We start from the raw sequence: 21,352 nt of genomic DNA, 5'->3' as shown, positions 1-21,352 counted from the left end.
TTCACACGATATGGCGGGAAAATTTGGTTCAAATTCAAACTTACTTTAAAAAAATTTTTATCTGGCGGATTCCCAGTTTTTGAGTGCAATCGATTATGAAAGTCGTCTAGTTTATATGAATCTAGATGTTATAACCAGGAAAACTCATTTTTAATAGAGATTGATAAACTTTAGCCTATTATCCACACTTTCCTGGACAACCTGGCGCTCTTAAGATACTCACTGATTTTTTTTTTTTGGGGGGGGGAGCGGTGGCACGATTAGGCTTTCGTACTTATGCTACGTCGTTTAGATTAAATTTTTGTCTGTCAAGATGCAGGTGCAGACGAATTTTGAGCGTTTTTCTGGTAATTCCAGAATTTGGGTATATTTTCTTTCGTGTCCTTATCACATCTGACTTATGACTTTGCAAGTTCAAAACACATTTTTCTAATTTCCAAGAGTGATGAACTAATGCAATTTAACTGCTTAACAAAAAGTAATAGTTTGAAATCAATTCCCGTGATATTTCCATGTCAAATAACAAAGGCTAGGCCGGGTGTAACAGGGACACAAAAATCACTTTTGGACCCCCGGCCTCCTTTCTGAAATTACCTGTATGCGTGTCTCGCGTCTCGTTCGGCAAATTTTTGCTTATCACTAATAATGGGAAAGCCACGTAATTTACGGTCCTACATTCAATGAAATTATTGTAATTTGAAGGCAAATCAGAGAAATGACATCAAACTACGAGGAATGATAAAAGTCATTTTACTCATTGATTTTCGAACGATTCTTCAAAATTTTCGCATTCTATTTAGTTTTGGCCCGGGACTGATTTATTCCTTCATTATGCTGGGTGACGATCGAGATGTATAGTGAACAAAAATTCTGTGAACGCTGTATAGTATGAGAACTTGGCCAACTTTCGTCCATAATCTGAGTGAGGAGTATGCACGAGTGAGCATTAGGCCCCCTACTAGTAAGCGCACGTTGTATACATTTTTTGCTCGAAAACAGTGAACTAATCCGATCAGGCGAATATAGAGACTGGTCGGGTGGAACTGGTGGTCGTTTTTTATCATTAAAAACCTGAAAACAAAGATAACAGTATACTTGAATGTAAACAAATCCAATCCGCTTAAAGGCTTATGCTAACCTTGATCAACTCATTACAAAACAGTTATTGCAAACGACGGAGAAAATGCAAATAAAAATAATGAACACACACAGCGAACCATGACCACTGACAGCTTCACTGTTCTAGTTATATAGCGCCCCCAATGACAGCAAGGAACCAGTTCGAAGCAAAGATTGTATAGCGCCGCACAGCGGCGCTATACAATCTTTGATTCGAAGTGTGCGCGTGCGTTGATTGATATGATGTGGGCCATCTCCATGCATCATGTACATATAAACTGACTAGGCTGTGAGATTACCAGCCGACCAAAATGGCAGCCTCCATGATAGTTGTATTTTTTCTTGTGGTTATCCTTCAGTTGTCCGGACATTTTATTCCTTTCGTCGTAAAACAAGTAAGTAAGCTATTTGAAGGGAAATAGACATAATTTCTTGACAAACAATTTAATATTTGGAACCCAGTTTATTGACACTGGATGTGTGAATATGCATGATAGGCCTAGGCCTACCGCAATGACTAGCCTACTCCGAGTACTCGCCTATTCACAATCATGGCTAAGCCAATTGAGCAAGCAAGGAAGGTTCATGTATCATTGCTCTGTATTAATGCTTGTAGTCCTACGACTCTCCATGTGTTCGTAACACCGTAGGTGTTTGAATGCAGCCCAATTATGCCAAGCAGATGAAATCTTGGTTTCATTGCACAAGTATCCTACGTATACCATGCCCAGGTACTACATACTTCCAGAACTGTAAGGTGTATTCAAACCTCACAGATAGCAACATAATTAGTCACTCATATCCACAATGTTGCTACATCGTTTTGCGTGAAATTTCTAGGACTGTTTGAGCTAGGCAAGCAGTCGTGGTCACGGGTGCGGGAAAGGAAAATTCCCATACAATTCGCCATTTTGAAATGGTATAATGTTAATGACCCCCCCATCCCATACAAAGTTGTATCGAGGGAAACCTCATGAAATTATAGGGAAAAATCGGTGTCACAGCATAGCAATTTCATGCCAATCAAGTAGCACCATGTAAAAAATGACTACTTGTATATTGCTGTTTGTAAGGTTTGTATAAATGTACAGTGCATGCCCGCCAGGACACATGCAGTGCAATGTACAGTGCATGCCCGCCAGGACACATGGAGTGCAATGCACAGTGCATGCCCGCCGGGACACATGCAGTGCAATGTACAGTGCATGCCCTCTAGGACACACACAGTGCAATGTACAGTGCATGCCTGCCGGGACACGTACAGTGCAATGTACAGTGCATGCCCGCCAGGACACATGCTGTGCAATGTACAGTGCTTTCCCGCCAGGACACATGCAGTGCAATGTACAGTGCATGCCCGCCAGGACACATGCAGGATGGTTGTGTGATGAAAACAAGATTCCATTCCCCCCCTTCTGAGAATGGTCTAGCTGATATACAACAGTCGGCCATCAACCTGATGCATGTACTGGGATGTCAGATATATATGAATGAAAGAAATGTTTATACACCATCTTTATTTAGTATTTTACATGTTTGCCATGGCAGGTAATGAAAGTCCTCTTTCAAGACAGTGAGATGGAGAGAAGTATTAAGGTTCAGATGAAAAACCTGGTCGAAGAACAATCAAAACTTCATGTGAAAGAAGAATTTCCTAAGTTCGCCAGAATAGACCGAAAAATTAACAAGCTAAGAGATGAACTGAAGAAAATAAGTAAGTCAATTAAAATAAATTTTGTTTGTCGTTGTAGATGCTCAGTCATTTGTATGCAGCTTGTATGTGTACGGTATTTTATGGTTTTGGGTTAAAAGATGGTGGTGCTGGCTTGAAATCCATAGATCTCTGCCTGGCAAAATCATTCAAAGCCATCAGGATAATTAATAATTAATATTCTAGATATTAATTTTATCTGTTGTAATAATTAAAAATCATAGTTTAGTATAATCTATTTTATCTGTGCAAGATGAAATTCATTATTCTCGGTAGACACATGTTTTATTTGTGGGAGGGAAGGTCGGGACATTTGTACTGTCCATCGGCTAATCAGGCCTAGGGGTTTGGAATTTTGACAGGAGTAATAAATCTCCTCCAGTTGCATCTGCTGGCCACCCCAGGCCAATAACCCTGAATGACCATAGGGGTCAGACCACTAATTCAAGTGAGAATTTCTGACCAGCTCATTAGCATTAAAAGTGCCCCCACAGTATCTTTTGAAAAAGGAGATTGTTTGGCCCCCAAAATGGTGAGATTGTGTAAATCGTTGCTGGGATCAACTCCCTGGGTCATTGAGCTTTCATATGAGGGCAGAAGGGCTGAAAACTATGGTTGAAAAATGGTCCTAAGTGCCCCAGAAAGTTGAGGGTTGCCACTTGAAAAATGGCTGCAATCAGACTTCGGAAAAATCACTTTTTGGGGGGGGTGATTTTGTTTTGTGGGAATAATTAAAAATGTAATTGGTTAACCCATAAAAAATTGAAAAGAAATTGAAAGATAAGTGACCAGACAAGAATTTCATTTGTGTTTCAGAAATCTCAGGGATGTTGGCGTGCATGCTATTGGGCCCTGAAAGGTGCTGATTTTACACTCTTTTCAATGGGGCTTGAATTAGTGGACTTTACCCATAGAGGAAGGAGGGGAATGACTAAGCTAATGTGGGTAACCTCTCCCAGGAAGATGGATGATATACAGGTACATGGGAATACAATACCCATATGCAAGGCCTGGTTCGTGCCAAAAAGCCTCATTGGTTTAGTTTTCGAAGCTGTCACATAAACATTTAACCCCCCCTCCCGCCTCCCCATTGCCTCCTGGTTTTGTGATGTATCAGAATGGCAGAAATTCGCTGGGAGCGACGGGCACAGCCTCTTTTCAGACTAAAGGAACAACTTAATTAGTTTTCAAGGTTTTAAATTTTGAGCATGTTAATCATTCTTGTTTAAATGTCAAGGAATACACGCCAAGCACCCTCTTATTCTGGGGGGCTTATTCCAACTGTAAGTGCAAACGGTGGAAAAACGAGGCGTTTTCTTCAAGTTTACTCTTAGGTGTCTGCATAGTAGTTTAAGTCATGTGGTAGATTGAAACCCCGTAACTAGCACATACTTGTGCCAGTGGGGGCTAGTTTATTCTTGGGTAATTTGCGTAGTAGTCTAGTCACGTGACAGATTGAAACACTGTGACTAGCACCTACTTGTTCAGGTGGGGCTAGTTTCTAACTGTAACTGGAAACGGTGGATACACATGGTGGATAAGTGGCAAGCGTGCCAAGGATGCCAAGCGTGGCAAGTTTGGGGGGCAAGCCTGCCCCCTATTCTATGGCAAAGGTGCCAAACTTGTGTGCTTCATATTAAAGAAAAAAGAAATAAATGGGCGACTTGAAAACTGTGCCCAAGAAACCAAAAACTCTACTGGTTATGCATTGTCAATGTGTCATCGGAGAGTAATGCATGTAATGGTGTTAGGTGGTGTGGATGTTTCTTAAAAAGTGGACAGGCCAAATTACTTTCATATTAATGCATTCATGGGTGTAAAACTGTCAGTGATGTGATCTGTTAAAATCTTTGTTTCAGGGCAAAGCAAAACTGCAAAATCATTTACCATCAGTTGGGGTCTGACTATAGCTCTGAATTCACTTCAGGTGAGACATTATCTACATGTAACTGTCTTTTATTCACGGACCCTTTTTTATGTTTTATAGTTCTTTGTATTGTTAAATGAATTCAATTTTATTTGTCATGTAACCACTTCATAATTCAACCTTTGGGTTGCAATCAGGTGGAAACAAACCTAAATAATAATAATGAAAAAAAAACAACTGCTGGTTCAATTTCTGCATAGCACTCATTGCTTAGACAAGAGAATGGGCTGAGCTGACCTTTGATTACCTGTGGGATGGTACACAATCATGCGTAAATAGTGCCCCAAACATGCAAATCAGTGTTTCAGCTGGGGGGGGGGTAACGTTGCTACACGTAACAACAAAAAGTGTGCCTTTTTGTTCACTTTGAATTCACACTAGCATTCTATATTTTTCTTTTTGCCATACACTACGAAACCATGGCTTTCTTTGTCTCACAATCATCGTTCATCCATTTTTGTGTATTAAGAATTGTGATCCTAGTTGTTCAAACATTTTGAAGGCCAAGCAGGATTTTTCCAGAAGTGTTTACTTTGATAAAATAAAAGTGTATTTGCAAATAAAGATTTTCTATTAATACAACTCATATTAAGCGAACAAGACTAGTAGTAAAACTGCTAAGCCAACTGAAGACATACTCTAGTATTGGGTGACATGAATTTTGTATAATCTCTAACGTGAATCACTTTCCTGAATTGTAAATCCCTGTATCTTATCTTTGCAGACGGTTTGCTTAGTCTCTCTCATCTGGATGTATCGCTATGAGCCATTGCTGGTCCTGAATGAAGACTGGTTTTGGCCGCTGTCATGGTTCATTGCTTTCCCCAGTGGTGTGCCTGGTGCTATTGGGATTACATGCTGGATTCTGATCTGTAACAATGTACTAAAGAGAGGACAGATGATGATCAATGCTGTGTGGATGCCATCAAAGCAAGAGACATGATGAGAGATGTAGGTTAGTTTAATTATAGTGTTGAATAGATCATACAAGCTTAAAGATGTGTTGCTGTGTGAATTTTTCATAATAAAAGTCAGTTAAGACACTTTTTTGGCAACAGAAGACTTTGAATTTCTCTTTCAGTATGAACCATGTGCACACAGCCTTTTAATTGAGATGAATTTTTTTTGCCAAATGTATTTATTTGAAGTAATGTATATGTGTAAATAAGGTAAGTTGTTTTCTTCGTGCGGGATTGCATGTCACACTTAAATATTTAAAAATGTTTTTATAGTGATACGGAAAGAATTGATTTTGGTGAATTTCAAGAATTAAGAAGTCTGTGTTGCCGTTACCTGCCAAGGTAACTGGAAAGATACAGACAATTTGCTCAAAAGAGGGAGAGTCCCAGATCTGAGTTGTCGTTTTGGCTAAATAGTGAATATTTACAGATCGGCTATAAATAAATTCTTGGCAACTGGTGAGAAACAATGTATGTAGCACTGTAAAAGTTACAGGACAAATTGTCAGGTGGAACTTTAAGAAGGTATACATGTATTTTCATTTGAACATACTGAGCCTTGGCAACTTTCAATTTGGCCAGTGAGTCATTTTCTTAAATGTTACACTTGTTTTTGTAGTTATTGATGGAAAACTTACCTAAATATTCCAGCTTACTCTCTTTGCATTCTGAGCCATTTTCATTCAACGACAAAATCACGGTGGCCTTGCCCCAGTTATCTGCTCTCTTGAGACCAACACTTAAAAGGTGTATGAAATGAATCCGTTAATGCCACCAGAGGGCGCGGTTCACTAGAATGTCCTTTTCTTCTTCTTAGTGAATTCTTTCATTACCGGAGAGAGATTCTGCTTGGATCAAAACGTCAGGGCTTCCATATTTCTGATTATGACAAGTGGTGAGAAAATGTAAATATAACATACACTGCAGAACAAATTAGTTATACAGAACTCCATCACAAGTTCTGAGGAAGTTACTGCTATTGATTGAGAGATGACCTGAGATTTGTTCGCGTTTATAAAAATGTCCGATTTACAGAGCCACCTACATGTAGCCAGTCTACAAAAGAGTGTCTTGTAATCCTGGGCTTCTTACGTGTACCTCTATCTCTTCATGGTTGATTGGGGCGATATGTGTTTGGTGTACGTGTAAATTATTAAATCGGAGGTATTCATTGGGGTGAAGCAACGCGACAGTCATGATGCGCATGACATTATGCTCATTATGTATGTACGCTGTAGGCCTAATGACATCGGCATAATAATTGGCGTTGTGTTTTTTGAAGACATGAATGAGCATAAAATGCAGTTGTGTCATTGTCGATAAAATATACATCCAAGTATGTAGTCAGGAGGAGGTAATGTTTGCTATGGCAACAAAAAAATGTTTGCGGGCAGTACATGAAATTCCATTTGAAGCCCATCTTTATGTAATGTTACCATATCATGTATTTGATTTTACATTTAGGCGTGTAAATCGTTCGACGCTGTCGGTTATAACTTTGCTTTCCCCACACAAGGATATGACGGAATTTTTTTAAACCTTTACGGCGCTGCCCTTTAAATCAATATTCTCATTCAAATCTCGTTGTGAGATCACGTGCTTCCCGGGATTTCAACTCTAATTTGAGAGCGTATTCTCCACCGTTCGATTCAAGCCCGACCCAGAGAAGGGAAATCGAGAGAGAAAGAAAAAGAAGGGGAACGAAGAAGACTAGAGATCGATACTCGCTGTTCCGGATATCCGTTTACCGGTGCCGCCAACGAGTCAACATTGACACCGGATGGCGCTGCCTTGGCCAAGTGCGGGGCAACAGGGACCGTGCTCTATCCAGCCGCGCAGTCCCAAGCCCATTAAGTCTTCTCCGCCCGCTCTTTGCGAGTGCTGAAGTTCCGCACTGGAAATTGAATATTAAACACACTTCCGTGTTCACTGACCTAGTATTTTAACATAATGTGGGATTTACACTCGTCACTTTGAGTCCATTCGTAGCGAACAGATATTTACAGTGTGAAGTTCATCATTGAAGCGCGGCCACAAGGCATTTTTTTTTCATTTGGAAGGTAAATTAAATTTGGAAAGTGAACAGAGTGGATTGGTCATAACGTGTCATTTTCGTTTGGATGTAAGACATTAGTATCTCAGCCTTGTTGCCCTGTAACCAACTTGCACAGGATTTCCGCGGAGGTTGGACTGGCCGTTTCATATCTCGTGAAGTCATGCGATGGGACCCCCACCCCCAAGAAAATGATTCGCATTTAATTGTTGACGTCAATAGTGTCGAAAATGTAACAACTTCACTTGCTAAAAGTAGTACAACACGTTAATTATAGAATACAAATTAGACTCTTACCTCATGGATATCCAACTGTGTCACAGCTCACCCCTGCGAGTAAGTCGGCTGAGGGCGTGTATAGTTTTAGGCATGCGATGTGCTTTGTCTTAGCCAGGGACGTTCGATATGACCCTTCTTTTGTAAAAATGAATTGGAACATGGTTGTTGTGCCTTTGACTCTATGTGAACTGGTCAATTCTTCAGTGCTACTTTGTAAATGGTTTTTCTAGTATAGTCTTCGTGATTACGAGATGTAAATATTTAAATTAGTGAACGTACTCATTGAAGTTGTTTGGGATAGCTTTCCAGCTGTAAGAGCAAATGCACCAATGTTATGATGTGGCGTTAGTAGTGATTCTGTTTTCAAATTTGACCAGATTTCACGCGGCTGGAATTTTTAGACCTGCACTAAGTTTTCATTTTGTCCAAAAACTGAAAGTATGAAAATCATTTTTTCTCATTTTAATCTTGTTTCTCAGAATGAATACTGTTTCATGTATGAACTATTAAATAGAATGCTTACTTGAGAAACAACTGCGCTTAAATCTGAATTCTTGCAGACGATTAATTTCATTCTGGAAAGAGAAATTCCTCGCTGTCACTCTTGTTACAGCGCCCTCTTGTGATATGGCTTTCGTAAGATTAATGCTTATAACCATTCTTTTTACGATAACAGTTAAAGAAATTCTTAAATATTATGATAAGGAGCGCTGTTACTGTCGGTATCAAGGTTACGAAACGTGTCTTTAACGGAAGATATAACTAAAGTTGCATTGGACAAAATTTTGTACATGAACATGTAAGAGCCGCTGCTTTTGTTTGGAAGTTAATTTCCCAACAAACTTAAAGTTACAATAAAATTTAAGCGAAATTAGAGGCAAGGCACATGTGTTGTTTTTGGCAATAATAAGAAGTCGGCAATGAGTTGTGTTCCCACCATATGCAAAGTACTTTTGATGTTTGTGAGCACCGTCTTCTCAGTTTCTAATTCTCCTGTTCATCGGCTTGTTAATGAATGTCCCTGTCACTGTCAATTCAGGTTGTCTTGGTTTGATCGATTCTGTGGTTTCATTATCCTTCACACGGCTGTTTTTGGAAACACCCTCTAGAAATGTGCCCCCAAATAGGATGCGTCGAACTTGAGAGGGTACACGGACTTGTTTTTTGGACATTGAGTTGGAATACATAATTTTACACTATGCAATGCAAGTGTCCGCAATTCTTATGATCTGGTGGATCATGGTACGTGATAATCGATGTTAAATAAGGTTCAAAAGAGAGTCTGGACGCTTTGACAGCGAGCGTTAAATGATTATGCGTACCAGTAGTTCTTATGACCATGAACGATAAGAAATTTATTTAGACAAGGATAGAAAAGTCCTTCACGAGTTCTTGATTTATAAGATTTGCTTTTGCAACACCAGTTCAGTGATCTTTGTCAGAAACTATTTCCTTGCGGTGGTATTGGCATGCGATTCAGGTAAATAATGCTTGTATCCCCAGGTGACAGAGCAGTAACCCGCCGACTTTTACGCAACCTCCCCATAAATACCAGAGGCTTAGTTAGTTATTCAGCCCCAGAAATGCGCGTATTTCTCCGTTGGCCATGGGGGAAATCCTGTCAGAACACGGCATTGTGATCGACGTTCGCATGCCTCTCACGTCCTAGGCTCATTTTTATTAAAGAAATCACTGTGTGTTCTCATATTTTCGTCTTTTTTATATCCATGTTTGTGAACGTGCTGCATATTGGACAATGAAAGTGCTTTCAGGTTACAAAGCTAGCGGGGGTTCGATTCAATTTGAGCTGACACGATAGAGTGGGTCGCGTTTGTTCAGTACGGTCTCAGTGGGGTGACTGCAAGCGCACAAGCTTATAATGCCTGGTAATAATGTCGATGCTGGATGTACGGTACGAACAATCTACCTTCAACGCTATCCTAACACGTTTTCCTCTTCCTGAAATGGACATCTAATGTGCAGCCCTGTACTTTGAAGTCTATGTAAAATTGCTTTCTAATTCCATTTGTGTATCTTCATGATGGATGAAAGTAGAAGTTCATCATCTTTGAGATTGCTTTCTGAACTTAACAACAGATGCCGCTGGATCATGAAGCACTAGTAATATTTATAATTTGCTGGGATCTCTTCAGTGGTGAATTTTTAAACATTTTGGTCACGGAAGAAGAAAACTTAGCATTTACCACTACTTCGAAAATGCTTTGGAATTTGGCACTCTGTTGCGGATTGGTTTCTTCTTTGGTAAACACTACCATCAGAAACCGATATTGAACATCTCACAGGAGTTTGTTATTTGCATGTTTTAGCAAATGTTGTGCAACAATACCAAATTCCTTATGAGGTGTCTTCAAAGTATGGAGCTGAGTACAGGTGTTTGTACGTGTCCAGGAGGTTGGTGCAGTTTTACACGCTTCACTTAAAACATCTTGAAAGCAAATTCATCAGATGGGAAATGAACATTTTCCACAGAAGTTTCAAGTTTTTTGACATTGAATATGCACAGAATTCACCATGAGAAACTATTTCCTGAAAACCTTTCAACAACGTGCGATGCATGGAATTCGTGACTGGGTGAATATAACCCTACGAATGCTGTAGACGTGGACGCCCAATAGAAGTCACTCCACGTGCGACCGACAACATCTCAACCTATAACGACACAGATAGGCGGTTGCAGGTGTTCACGCAGTGTGTTCCGCTCAGCTTGCTTGATCAGCCACACCGCCTAGTTGCTATTATGACCAATACCCACCTGCCGATGATCTTTATTTTTCTACTTCGATTGAGTCATATTACCAAGAATACTCAACTGCGTGGAATCAAGACGGTTGTAATTCGGTTTTTAAACAGAGATTGAGAACATAGTTTTCTGGCAATTTAACATGTCTCTGTACACAAGTCGAGGACTGTTTTCCTTTTGAAGTCTTTAGAAACTACTCCTCAATCAATTTCTTTTCTAACGAAGATTGAGACGGTCTTAATGGAAGATTTTGTGGCGTGTAATGTATGACTTTTGTTAACAGCAACCCGGTCGCTTTAGCTGAAGTGACCGACTGCTCTACATTCAGTAGTGGTACTTCACTGTGCGCCAGAAATACTGGTGTGCCTCTCAGTGTCACTTAATTAACATTAGAGTCGGATGCTGGCTGTCGGATGCATTCTTCAAGGTGTCTCATCGTACCATCCTGCCTCCTCATTCTCATGTCGTGAAGCTAGCCACCTGTGTCATCTTTGGGACAGCGGGTGTGGAACAGTAGGGTTTTTGCGAAGATGCCGCCTCAGAAAGACCGTATCGTGAACTTCATTGTTGGCCCCACCCAAGGGGGCCAGAACCATCTGGGGGAGGATGGTGAGGTGCATATGACTGGGGTACGTATTTACACCCCAAAGACCAGCTGTAATCGGCTTACCCGAATCAAGACCATCGCCGTCATTGCTGTGTGCCTTGTAATGGTCCTGACTGCTTGTCTGCTGGTCTCACTAATCGGTCGGCAGAACAATCCTTGTGTTGGTCCTGGGTCTAGATCAAGCGGCAATCAGACTAATACCGATGAGGTATGGGTAACTCCAAAACCTGCGATGACGGGCCTTGAACTGACTACACCAAGTGATGGCAATGTACCCATCAGTAATCCCCTCTGGCAAACATTCCGCCTTCCCACTGCACTAAAACCACTTCATTACGAGTTGGAATTACGCACTGACATTTCGGCGAACACCTTTGCGGGGGCGTTGGCGATACACTTCCTCTGTCACAGTCCGACTCGCTTCATTTTGTTACACAGTTCTGGACTGAACATTGTCTCGATTGAGCTCGATGAAGCTACCTCGGCCCCTGACGGGGAAACTAGAGAGGGCTCGGCACCCAAACTGACGGGCGATCCTGAGTTTTACACTCCCTTTCATTTTATGACACTCACTGTGGATGAACAACTACAGAAGGGCCAAATTTACATCCTCAGAATAAAATATTACTCTGATTTCAGCAACAATCTTGGAGGCCTCTACGTCAGCGAGTATAAAACCAAGCAGGGGAAAGCAAAGTAAGTGTCTGTAGCGATTAGGTAGACTTTCTTTCACATTATTATTTCCAGAAAATGATGACCATTATGAACATGTTTTGACTGTTTGGACAGTGAATATTTTCATTATAAAATTAGGCTCTTTTTAAAAACCCACTCCTATTTTGAATGCCTTATCTATCTTACTGCGCCACGTTTCCCAAGTTTGATAGGATCCCTAGATTTCGGCTTTATTTAATCTTGAAATCCCCCGGGCCTTCATGAAAGGTCCTGTTAACAACGTCCCATGCAATATCGTGGCCTTTAAAACTCCAGGTTTACACCTTTAATTCCCACAGCTGCGCACCATCTTTTGTTGATAGTTATAGAAAAACCCAAAAGAAATTTCAAGAAAAGTGTACCAATGTCTGTGGCCTGATTTAGTTAATGAGAAGCACCGACATGTTCTGAGAAATGGCTAATTAAAAAATCATTGCCAGCAACCATTCTAGGGAGCTTTTTGTCAGTGTCGCTCAATTTACAACCTAGCTTTTATCAATCGATACGGTGAATCTGGATCGCAAAAACACCCATAACATGCAATGTACATGCTTTTGGTGAGAGGCTTTCGACTATTTTACTTGTGTTCCTTTTCACTCGGTGCTGTGTTTCTAGAACTTGATGTTTTTATTCGCTGGTGTGTATACAGCTGACTTGCCAACTGGCGCGTTTGTGAGGAGTCAATAAATCTTGTAATCTTAGTGCCCTTTCCTAATGCACCTTTGTTTGGACTATTTGTGTCTTGTACATCTCCATTCGTTCACCCTTTTGACTTTCGTCTTGTTTCTTCAGCAGTACCTTTTCACAGCCATTCTATTTTATTAGATATTACTCATATAGTCTCTAAACCGTTAGAAGTACTTTGGAGATTTCAGCAGGTATTGAGCAAGAAATGAATATGTGAAAATTAAATTTGCTTAAATATAACTTAAAACTTCATAGCTGTTATTTTTCATATTTGTTTCCTTTGTACCACAACCACTGCTGAAAATGCATTCTTTATTCTCTCACGAAAAACACTCATGTGTGCGGTTGGGTCTTGGGCGAAGGTGCATGATGGAAGCTGCTTACAGAGTTTGATGCAAATTCATGGTTTGAGCATAGAAAGAAGAAGTTGGGATCAAGCAGGATCAAGACATTTCTATGTCTCTCAACACTGGACCTAGAGGCCACAAATTCTAGCTGTTCAAGAAGAGGTTGAATGTAAGAAAGTACGTACTCCATAGGCCTACGAGAAAAGTGTAGACTTCCAGAGGTGGTGAACGCGAGACAACCATCCAGTTTAAAGGAAGGTTTGACAGTTATTGGAAAGAAAATGGTTATGGGGCATTAAAAGGCTTAAACCTATAAGCTACACCCAGTGAATGAAAATGAAAGAGATGTCATTTCATTTATCATTTTGTAGAGAGTAGAAAGCTGCGGGAAAGCGTATTTTGCCGTCTTTGAAACCTGGCTTAAGTTAGTCATAGAGCTGGGTTTGTAGCTCTATGAGTTAGTTTAGTACGGCTATCGGTTAAAAAAGAGGGCGGTATTCACTGACAAAACGAGAAAGCGACACGGCCAAACCTAAATAGCGTTTTGGAATTATTTTTCTTCTCGCGTTTCCGATGTGGGTGCTTGTATTTTTTGTACATTTGTCACTAAAATCCAAGGCGCTTGGTTGATAATGTTTTGTAGACATTTCATCAACTACTTTGATGTATGATTGTAATCAGGACAGTGATTCTTGAAACACACTCTTCTAAGACTGCCAAATTTTCTAGTTCCATGAAGGTGCCCAAAGGGATTTCTATAGTCCCTCACGTAGCTATGGCAACAGTGCGGACAACAGCCTGTCATGGTAACCCCAACTCTCCACAATTGTCATGGTGATCAGTTAATCTTTCAGCCGCGCACTTTGGTTCTTTTTTTCGAAATAAAATTCCCCGTGTTGTTGCAAGTTGAAATGTAAATCTCTCAATTTGCCCGAGAACAAAACCTTTCTTCTGCCAGCAAGCCGAGAGAGGACTCTCAAGTTCCGGCCTTCAGATACCCGTGAGTGAAAGAGAATATCGATGTGGGCATCAGGGCTTCTTTCAGACCATTGTTGCTCCTACATCAGAGTGTCTTGCTTCAGAGATGCTCTCCCTGTTTCTTATCACCTTTTGTCCAGGAAGCAAGGGTATCAGTGTCTCGACATATCTCATCTTTTTGTGTCTTTTGTGTGTAGCAAAGATGCCTTTTTCGTGGCGGCATCTTGCAGCAGTGCTTCCGAAGAAACAACGATACGACGGGTTATAGGGAAATACAAGGTGAACGTAACTATGAGTGTGATGGTTCACCATGAAAGAAAACATGGAGTGAACTTCACGTTGGTACTGAAAGTCGTTTGTTGTGAAAAAAATGACTAATACAAACAGCAATGATTTTTATGTCAACTTAAAGGTTCTCGTTCAAGTAATTATTTAGAAATAGTGACATGTCTAAGACAATGTCGGCTTATTGAATGTTCTCAATCTTTCAAGCTTTTTCGTTCAAATAAAATTGGAATACTGATCAATAGCGCTTTCTAATTTTCTTCTTGATCGTGAATGGTATTTAGGAACAAATATTCACAATGGAAAAACTCTGTCAACCTCTTCCAAAGGGAAGGACGTCTGGGCTTTCTGTTAAAGAACGACCTATACCAGTCTGTGTTTTTAGCCTTTATCATGGGAGCAAGGTTAAAGTCAATGTGCCAGGAACCTTTCCACGTCCGTCTTAAACATTTCTTCCAAGGATCAAATAGTCAATTAAAAATTACCACACAAGCTGGAAATTTCGAGTACTGTGTTTATACAAAGGAAAAAGGTAAGAGGAAGAGGGATGACTCAAAGTAAGTTTGTAATTGCTTAATTGACCATAGACTCGAAGATGTTTCTATTAAAAATTTTGATTCCAATCAGAATGACAATGACCTTTACGTGTCTGTAATCAATTTTTTATTTACCTCTAGATGTTCTCCTTTATTTTAGGAAGTACGCTCAGCCTCAAAAAAGGAAGCTTTTAATATTAAAATATTCACTCTGCAGATTTCCGTAGTATATCTATAGTTTATTCCTAAATATTCTACAGATTAGCTGATCAGTTCTTTTACTATCATTTCAGTGTTTAAACTAACGATTGTTGTATTCTCCAATTGTGTGAACTTGTAACATTTTATAGCTGCTGCCGTGACTTAAGCAAAAAGCCGATTCCTTTCTGGTGGTGCACTCTTTGCAAAAATGTCAAATCCATGTAAGACTATCAACGATTAAATACGGAATGGCACATTCATTTCACATCCCAATCTATTTCTAATCAGAAAATAATTGAGTTACCGCCCAAAATCTCCCTCGGGAATGAATGTCTGAGAAGAGTTCTTGAGTTGCTTCCCAATTAAATCCCAGTATTGCTCTCATCCTAGTCTGTAGAGTGCTGGACGCAAATATGCCTTTTCTTGAGGCAGGTCTCGATGGGCCTACTTAAGTCCCTCCACCCGTACTTCATCCCGTGGAATTATCTCTCTGCACTATCCAATCCCTGTGGCCTCCCAAGACCTTTCCGCCCATATTCACTTCTCTTCAAAATCGCAATGCAAGTGTACTTCCCCGGCGTGTGAAAGTTTAGTGGTCTTGCCCCATTCTGTGGGGAGGGGGTGGGTAAGTGGTCACTATCGGTGAGGAACAATTTGAAATTACCAAGTGTATTCAATGCAATGGTTGTTGATTGGGAGGTAAAACCTAACATTGCTGTATGCATGCACCTGATGCGATACGATTCCTGTGATTGTATCTTTACTTTCAACCAACTGGAAGTTTTGTTTGCCTAAGCAAGTCAAAGAGGTTTCCTGGATCAAGTGGTTCGGTAAAATACAAACATCTACACTGCATTAATTGTGACCGGTAATGGCACTGGGCGATGTAGTTTTAAGTCGCACGTAGTGCTTAATTGTTGACTAACGTAACAACCGTAGAAAGCGGAAATTCGGACCCGGTCAACGCCATTTATGTGGGAAGTGATGGCGTGACAAATGTATATTTAATAGCTACGTCTTCAGTTATTATTCAAACGCTTTGCAGGAAACTGTTTACTTTAAAGTTTGTTGTCATGGTAACAATTTAGGATGTATCGACTGAGCATCCACTGGACTTTGAAGCAAATTTGTTAACCTGTAAAATGCTTGTCTAACTATTGTACACATCATTCTTTGAATTCGTTGACATTTGGAAAGTTTATTGGTTTCGTTGTTAATTGGAAGAGGGCTCTGTTCCGACAGTGCTTTTACTGCTGCCAGTGTGTCTTACAGTTCTCCAAATTATAGTCCCCCAAAGTAGGTGTTATCTTGAGGTTTAGGAATGGGTTTCTGCCGGAAAGTCAGAGAGCAGAAAGCATTTGGGGAACGACTTCGTCATCAGTTGTCATAGCAATCTAATAAAGATGTCCCACTAGATGCTTATCCTTCCTGTTGAGATCCTGAGGCAGTTTCTCTGTAGCTTCAGAAACCCATTAAATCGTGATCTTGGGAATTTTTGTTCAGACTCTTTGTACTCGTCTTAAGGATAAAGACTCAGAGCTGTTTTCAAACGGTTTTCAAACGTCATACTCCTTTACATTTAGATATACACATGCACTAAGTTAAACGAGGAATGGTCGACAAGAAAATTTTCCGACCGAAAATCAACATTAACTATTTCCTTGAACTTTTTAATTAGTTTTAATCTCAAAATAGAAGTGATGAATTAATGATGAATGGGTTCGTGAATTACCATTTCTGTCATCTCGGCCTTTCTGGGCTTGTTTATGAAATGCACTATATACTTTTTGTGAAATTATCAAAGAACAGCTGGTTTCTTTTGTGTGTGAAAATCCCGCGTACATTTGCCACTCACCTTGTCCGCTGCCGGAGTCGAAGTAGTTGCTGAGACTCAAAGACGTTTTGCTGTGAGAAACAAGGCTACGCGTCATATCCCACGAACTCGGCTATGTTGAAAGAGATAACAAAGACCTCTAGCTTAACGCAAACGATTAGTGGTTCAAAACCGAGTAATGGGGAGAATTTGTTAATTCTGATTTCTATTTACATAATTTACCGAAGTTTGAGAACCAAACTTTCCTTTAATGTTCCTAACCAGACACTGATAACATGTAGTTCGACTGCATGAGTTTTGGGCGTGTCGAATGCTACGAAATGCATGTATATGTTGACTCTGAATTAAAGATGATTCATGTAGTTGAGTTGTAGCAATGATTCCAGTAGCTGTGATTGCGGAATATTTCTGTCGGTTATTCACATGCATATCTGAGGGTAAATAGGCCTGCGTCTTTCTGCAAGAGGGTACACGTTAATTTAACAAGTGAAGGAAATGTCCTGCTGGCGAAGCACTAAATTGCGATTGAGTCATTCAGATGTCGGGGAAAATATCAAATATCCTGCAGGACTTTTAAATCATTAAATTCCAAGAACTGTCGATACTGACATCTCGTTGACCGGCGAAATTGAGAGTTGTTCGAGGAAAACTGGGACCTTTTTTCTGAATCGAGGAGCTGTGGTTTTCATTTTTCTTTCACGTTGTACCTGCAGTTTTGAGTTGCGGTTGATTGTGGGCCTGTGGATGTTTTAATGATGAAGACAATGGGACAGCGAAGGCGATGTTTGCTTGCGGTTGTCGGGGGTTTTTTGCTTTATTTATTTATTAATTTTTTGCTTTCTCACAAGCAGTCTCTCTGTTTCTTTGTTTCCTGATCTAACTGTTCCTAACAGGACGAAAGTAGTGCAAACATAACGAATCATCTTTTTCAGAGAGTGAGCATAGGCAGATGTTGGCCTATACATAAATTAAAATTTAAAGCTTGGGCGGGGGATGGGAGCCTGAATGTCGAAGGAAAGTGCGCCCTCATGCATAGCCTGCCCTAAAATTACGTCTATGGAACTAGTTGCTCAAACTTCAGACAGAATATGTTGTATCCAGCTCCTTTCGAGAGAAAATTTCACTTTCACCCTTCAAGGCGGGTGCGAAGAATTTTTTTACCAAGCAATAACAAACAATAGATTTGTACAGAACTGATTTGTCGAATAATATTAACCTTCGTCCAAGAGCCAGGATTAACTTTTCATTCCTGTCTTCCAGCTATGGACATGTTTTGACAGCTGACCAAGTGTGGCATTACTGCTTTCCAATGTCCCAGTAATTCGCCGATTAGACATTTTACCTCGTATTTGCTTGAAACATTGAATACTGACTTTTGTTGATCAATGCCCAGGGGTACCGTAAAAGGATTAACACTTGTTATTTTGATGTTAATCTCTACCACGGGGTTTAAGGTGAATACTTACAACAAAGGCAATTTCGCAGAGCACTAGATTGAAATATAAATCAAACAGTTGCATCTGAGGCCAGTGTTTTAGGTCTTGAAAATTGCGTTTTATTAATAACATTCTTCAACAAATGTTCCGAGAATATCACTGTAAACAAAGACCACAAAGCCAACATTTAAGAGTACCGATCTACATGTTGACAAGAGAAGTTGGAGAGTACAACTGATTCAAAATTGCAGTGCGTTTTCGATTTGAGGTGGAACATACCTCCGTCCCCATTTCCTTTAACTGCAGTAACACAAAGGAAACTTCTACAGCTTCATTGGACACGACATTTTGACCCTATTAATTTACACCACTGAAGGGGGTGTTTCTGAATCAAAATTGGGCAGGTGACGGCAAGAAAGAATCCGACATTACAGGTGAAGGCTGGAATTTGTAGAGACTCCGAAGGGGTTGTGGCTGGCCCGAGTTATGTTGATATCAAAACTATACACGCAGCGAAATAATAGCCCATGCATATTTCACGTAGCACCCCCTACTGTGGGCATCGTGTTTTTTATTACACAACTGTCTGGGGATATATCGCATACTTTCCTGTGGAAAAAGTTTTATTGCCAGTCTTGATATGAGACTAGTCTTGACGCCTCGTGGAAGCTCCCCTGTTGACAAGTCGAATTTCTCTCCGAAAGAACATCTTCCAGAGCCTCGATTATAGCCTTTATTCGAGTTTAGTCGATCCAGCGTGTAGCGTAAAAAAAATTGCCTGCGGGCATAAGCGCCTTGCCTTCACCCAAATCAGCGGAGTAGAAGTGACACTCGTAAAATATTAGGTGCGTCTTGGGAAAGCTTCTTACCAACTTGAAGAATGTGGACGAAATTCGGTATTTTTAGATTTGTGTTTGAGGATTTATTGGTTTGAGAACGCGTTGTTTTCCTAATGTAAGTGACCATTTAATCGAAGTGGTGATGCTGTCTCTGTCATCAGTGAGAGATTTCCACTTGACCTGTTTGATTTATTGAAACATTGAGTGAGTGATTTAGCTTTTGAAATGCCTGATCTTGATGGGTGTAATTCCTCAAAACTAAAACCCTCTTTACTGAAGCTTTGTAGCATTATTTCAAGTTAAGTACTTGCTTTATTGTTTTACGGCAACAGTGACGTTGAATCCCTTTCGTAGCGTTTACCTCAATAATTATATAGCGTCCTTGAGTAATCAACAGCAGAATTTCAATTTTACTGGCCGTATTTGTGTCTCCGTTCCTCATTTTCTTGTCAGCAAAACCACAATGCGAGAGATTTTGGAAGCCTACGGGTAGGGAGCCTTTTCAAACATTTTGGTGACAGTTACTTGAGTTGTGAAAACGTTATGTTATAAGTGTGACTGCTTCTCACTGTTGCTAGCGAGCTACATTGTCTAGGTCGCTTTTTAGAAATCCTTGGTGTCATTAGTGCCTACCAGAAATAAATAATAATTATAAGCAATTGTTTTAAATTGAAACTAAGTGTCATAAAACTGGGGTAATCATCATACCATAGAATTTTCAGTGGTGCTGTATTTTCTTTGCCGAAATACTGGTTATTCCACAGTCCAGTTACTTTGAGCTGCGAAGACCTTTCGATCAGAAACGCACTGTACATACCGAGAATTTCTTAACGATTCTGATCCATAAATCAATTTCTTTATGTATGGTATAGTTCCAGAAATATATGAATAATTTAAGTGATGCTTTTGAACTCTGGTTTTCCCCAGGTACATTGTTGCGTCGTTTCTGTCTCCCAACGGTGCCAGGCACGTTTTCCCGTGTTTTGACGAGCCGGCCTTCAAAGCTAACTATACCATTACCATCGTACACCCAGATGGGTACCAAGCTTTGTCTAATATGCCTGAACTACGGCGTGAAGCCAGGGAAGAAGGCTGGAATGCTACCTACTTTCAAACAACTCCTAAGATGTCGACCTATCTAGTGGCGTTCGTCGTATGTGATTTTTGGCGAAAGAGTCGCACTGTCGACAATACAGTGGTACGACCTTTAGTGTCATATTCTTGTTTTCCTCGATAAAAACTTGAAAATAATTAGGAATTTACCACTGTAAGAACTTGGTTAATAATAACCACCTCTTTTAGTAATTTTACAAATTGTTTTATTGGACTCGCACTATAACAAGTCAAAGTCAGTTGATTGCCATTGGCAGTCACAGTTGAAAGTGCATTTTGTTAAGTAATTTGTAGTGTTATCTTACATTGAATTTAACCTGTCAACAGTTCAGCGTTTGGGCAAGAGAAGAGGTTTTCAACGACACAGCTTTTGCCCTGGAGTATGGTACACAAGCATTTCGATTTCTGGAAGCATACAGTGGTTTGGAGTATCCGTTACCGAAAATGGGTAAGTTGATCAGCTTTTTCCTAGACTTAATGATTATCAAAAAGAGGGAAACACACATATATATATAATACAGAAACGTTTCTTTGCATGGCTCTTCGAGGCCTCTAATTCCAGTCAAAAGTTTCCAACAGTTTCAAATGTCAATTGCCTTCAGTGAAACGTACTTCTGATCATAGATAATAATGTTTAATGTTTTTAAAGTTTTTGTTCTCATTGCTCTCTAAGAGAAGGTCTAAGTGCTCAGCTGTGATAATATTATTGAATAGATTTGATTGCTTTACCGGAGACCATATCAGGCGGAATGGAGAACTGGGGATTGTTGATCTTCCGGGAGTCTTACATGCTGCTTAACCCAGATGAAACACCCAGTAAAAAGATACAAGAGGTTGCCACAGTCATTGCTCATGAAATTGCACACCAGGTAAACACGTAAGACAATTTTGCATACGTTGATGCTGAACATGTAACTTGCTTCTCATTTTGTCAAGATTCAAATATCAAAGTTACAATATCCTGAT

At 40.1% G+C, this 21,352-nt stretch overlaps 2 protein-coding genes across 4 annotated transcripts in view; both read left to right on the top strand.

Moving 5' to 3' along the window:
• Positions 1–1,339: 1,339 nt before the first annotated feature.
• LOC110974488 (guided entry of tail-anchored proteins factor 1-like) lies at positions 1,340–20,341 on the top strand. Of its 3 annotated transcripts, none has more exons than XM_087146985.1 (5): positions 1,340–1,514; positions 2,668–2,833; positions 4,690–4,757; positions 5,482–5,708; positions 20,201–20,341. In XM_087146985.1, exons 1-4 carry the CDS (start codon positions 1,431–1,433, stop codon positions 5,698–5,700), a joined length of 537 nt encoding a protein of 178 aa, XP_087003111.1. In that variant the 5' UTR covers positions 1,340–1,430; the 3' UTR covers positions 5,701–5,708; positions 20,201–20,341. The 3 variants fall into 3 exon arrangements, with proteins under 3 accessions (XP_087003111.1, XP_087003110.1, XP_022081860.1); XM_087146984.1 differs by having other exon boundaries at positions 1,341–1,514; positions 5,482–5,712; positions 20,201–20,339; XM_022226168.2 differs by lacking the exon at positions 20,201–20,341 and having other exon boundaries at positions 1,341–1,514; positions 5,482–8,924.
• The window catches only part of LOC110974485 (uncharacterized), a 43,817-nt gene continuing 32,340 nt past the window's right edge, over positions 9,876–21,352 (top strand). Inside the window, 4 exon segments of the mRNA XM_087146844.1 lie at positions 9,876–12,112; positions 20,201–20,471; positions 20,714–20,834; positions 21,101–21,255. Of these exon segments, the coding sequence (XP_087002970.1) occupies positions 11,340–12,112; positions 20,201–20,471; positions 20,714–20,834; positions 21,101–21,255 (1,320 nt within the window). The 5' untranslated portion in view covers positions 9,876–11,339.

Source organism: Acanthaster planci, linkage group LG15 (assembly GCF_054643075.1).
Source record: "Acanthaster planci isolate LZ-2023a linkage group LG15, COTS_SCS, whole genome shotgun sequence".
Taxonomy (NCBI): Eukaryota; Metazoa; Echinodermata; class Asteroidea; order Valvatida; family Acanthasteridae; genus Acanthaster; species Acanthaster planci.
This window is presented reverse-complemented; position numbering and strand designations above follow the sequence as displayed.

Bases quoted from the DNA above. Each gene is read 5' to 3' on its own strand.
- LOC110974488 (XM_087146985.1), top strand. From the start codon at position 1,431: ATGGCAGCCTCCATGATAGTTGTATTTTTTCTTGTGGTTATCCTTCAG. The intron at 1,515-2,667 runs GTAAGTAAGCTA...TTGCCATGGCAG, and splicing joins TTCCTTTCGTCGTAAAACAA to GTAATGAAAGTCCTCTTTCA. The intron at 4,758-5,481 runs GTGAGACATTAT...TTATCTTTGCAG, and splicing joins TAGCTCTGAATTCACTTCAG to ACGGTTTGCTTAGTCTCTCT.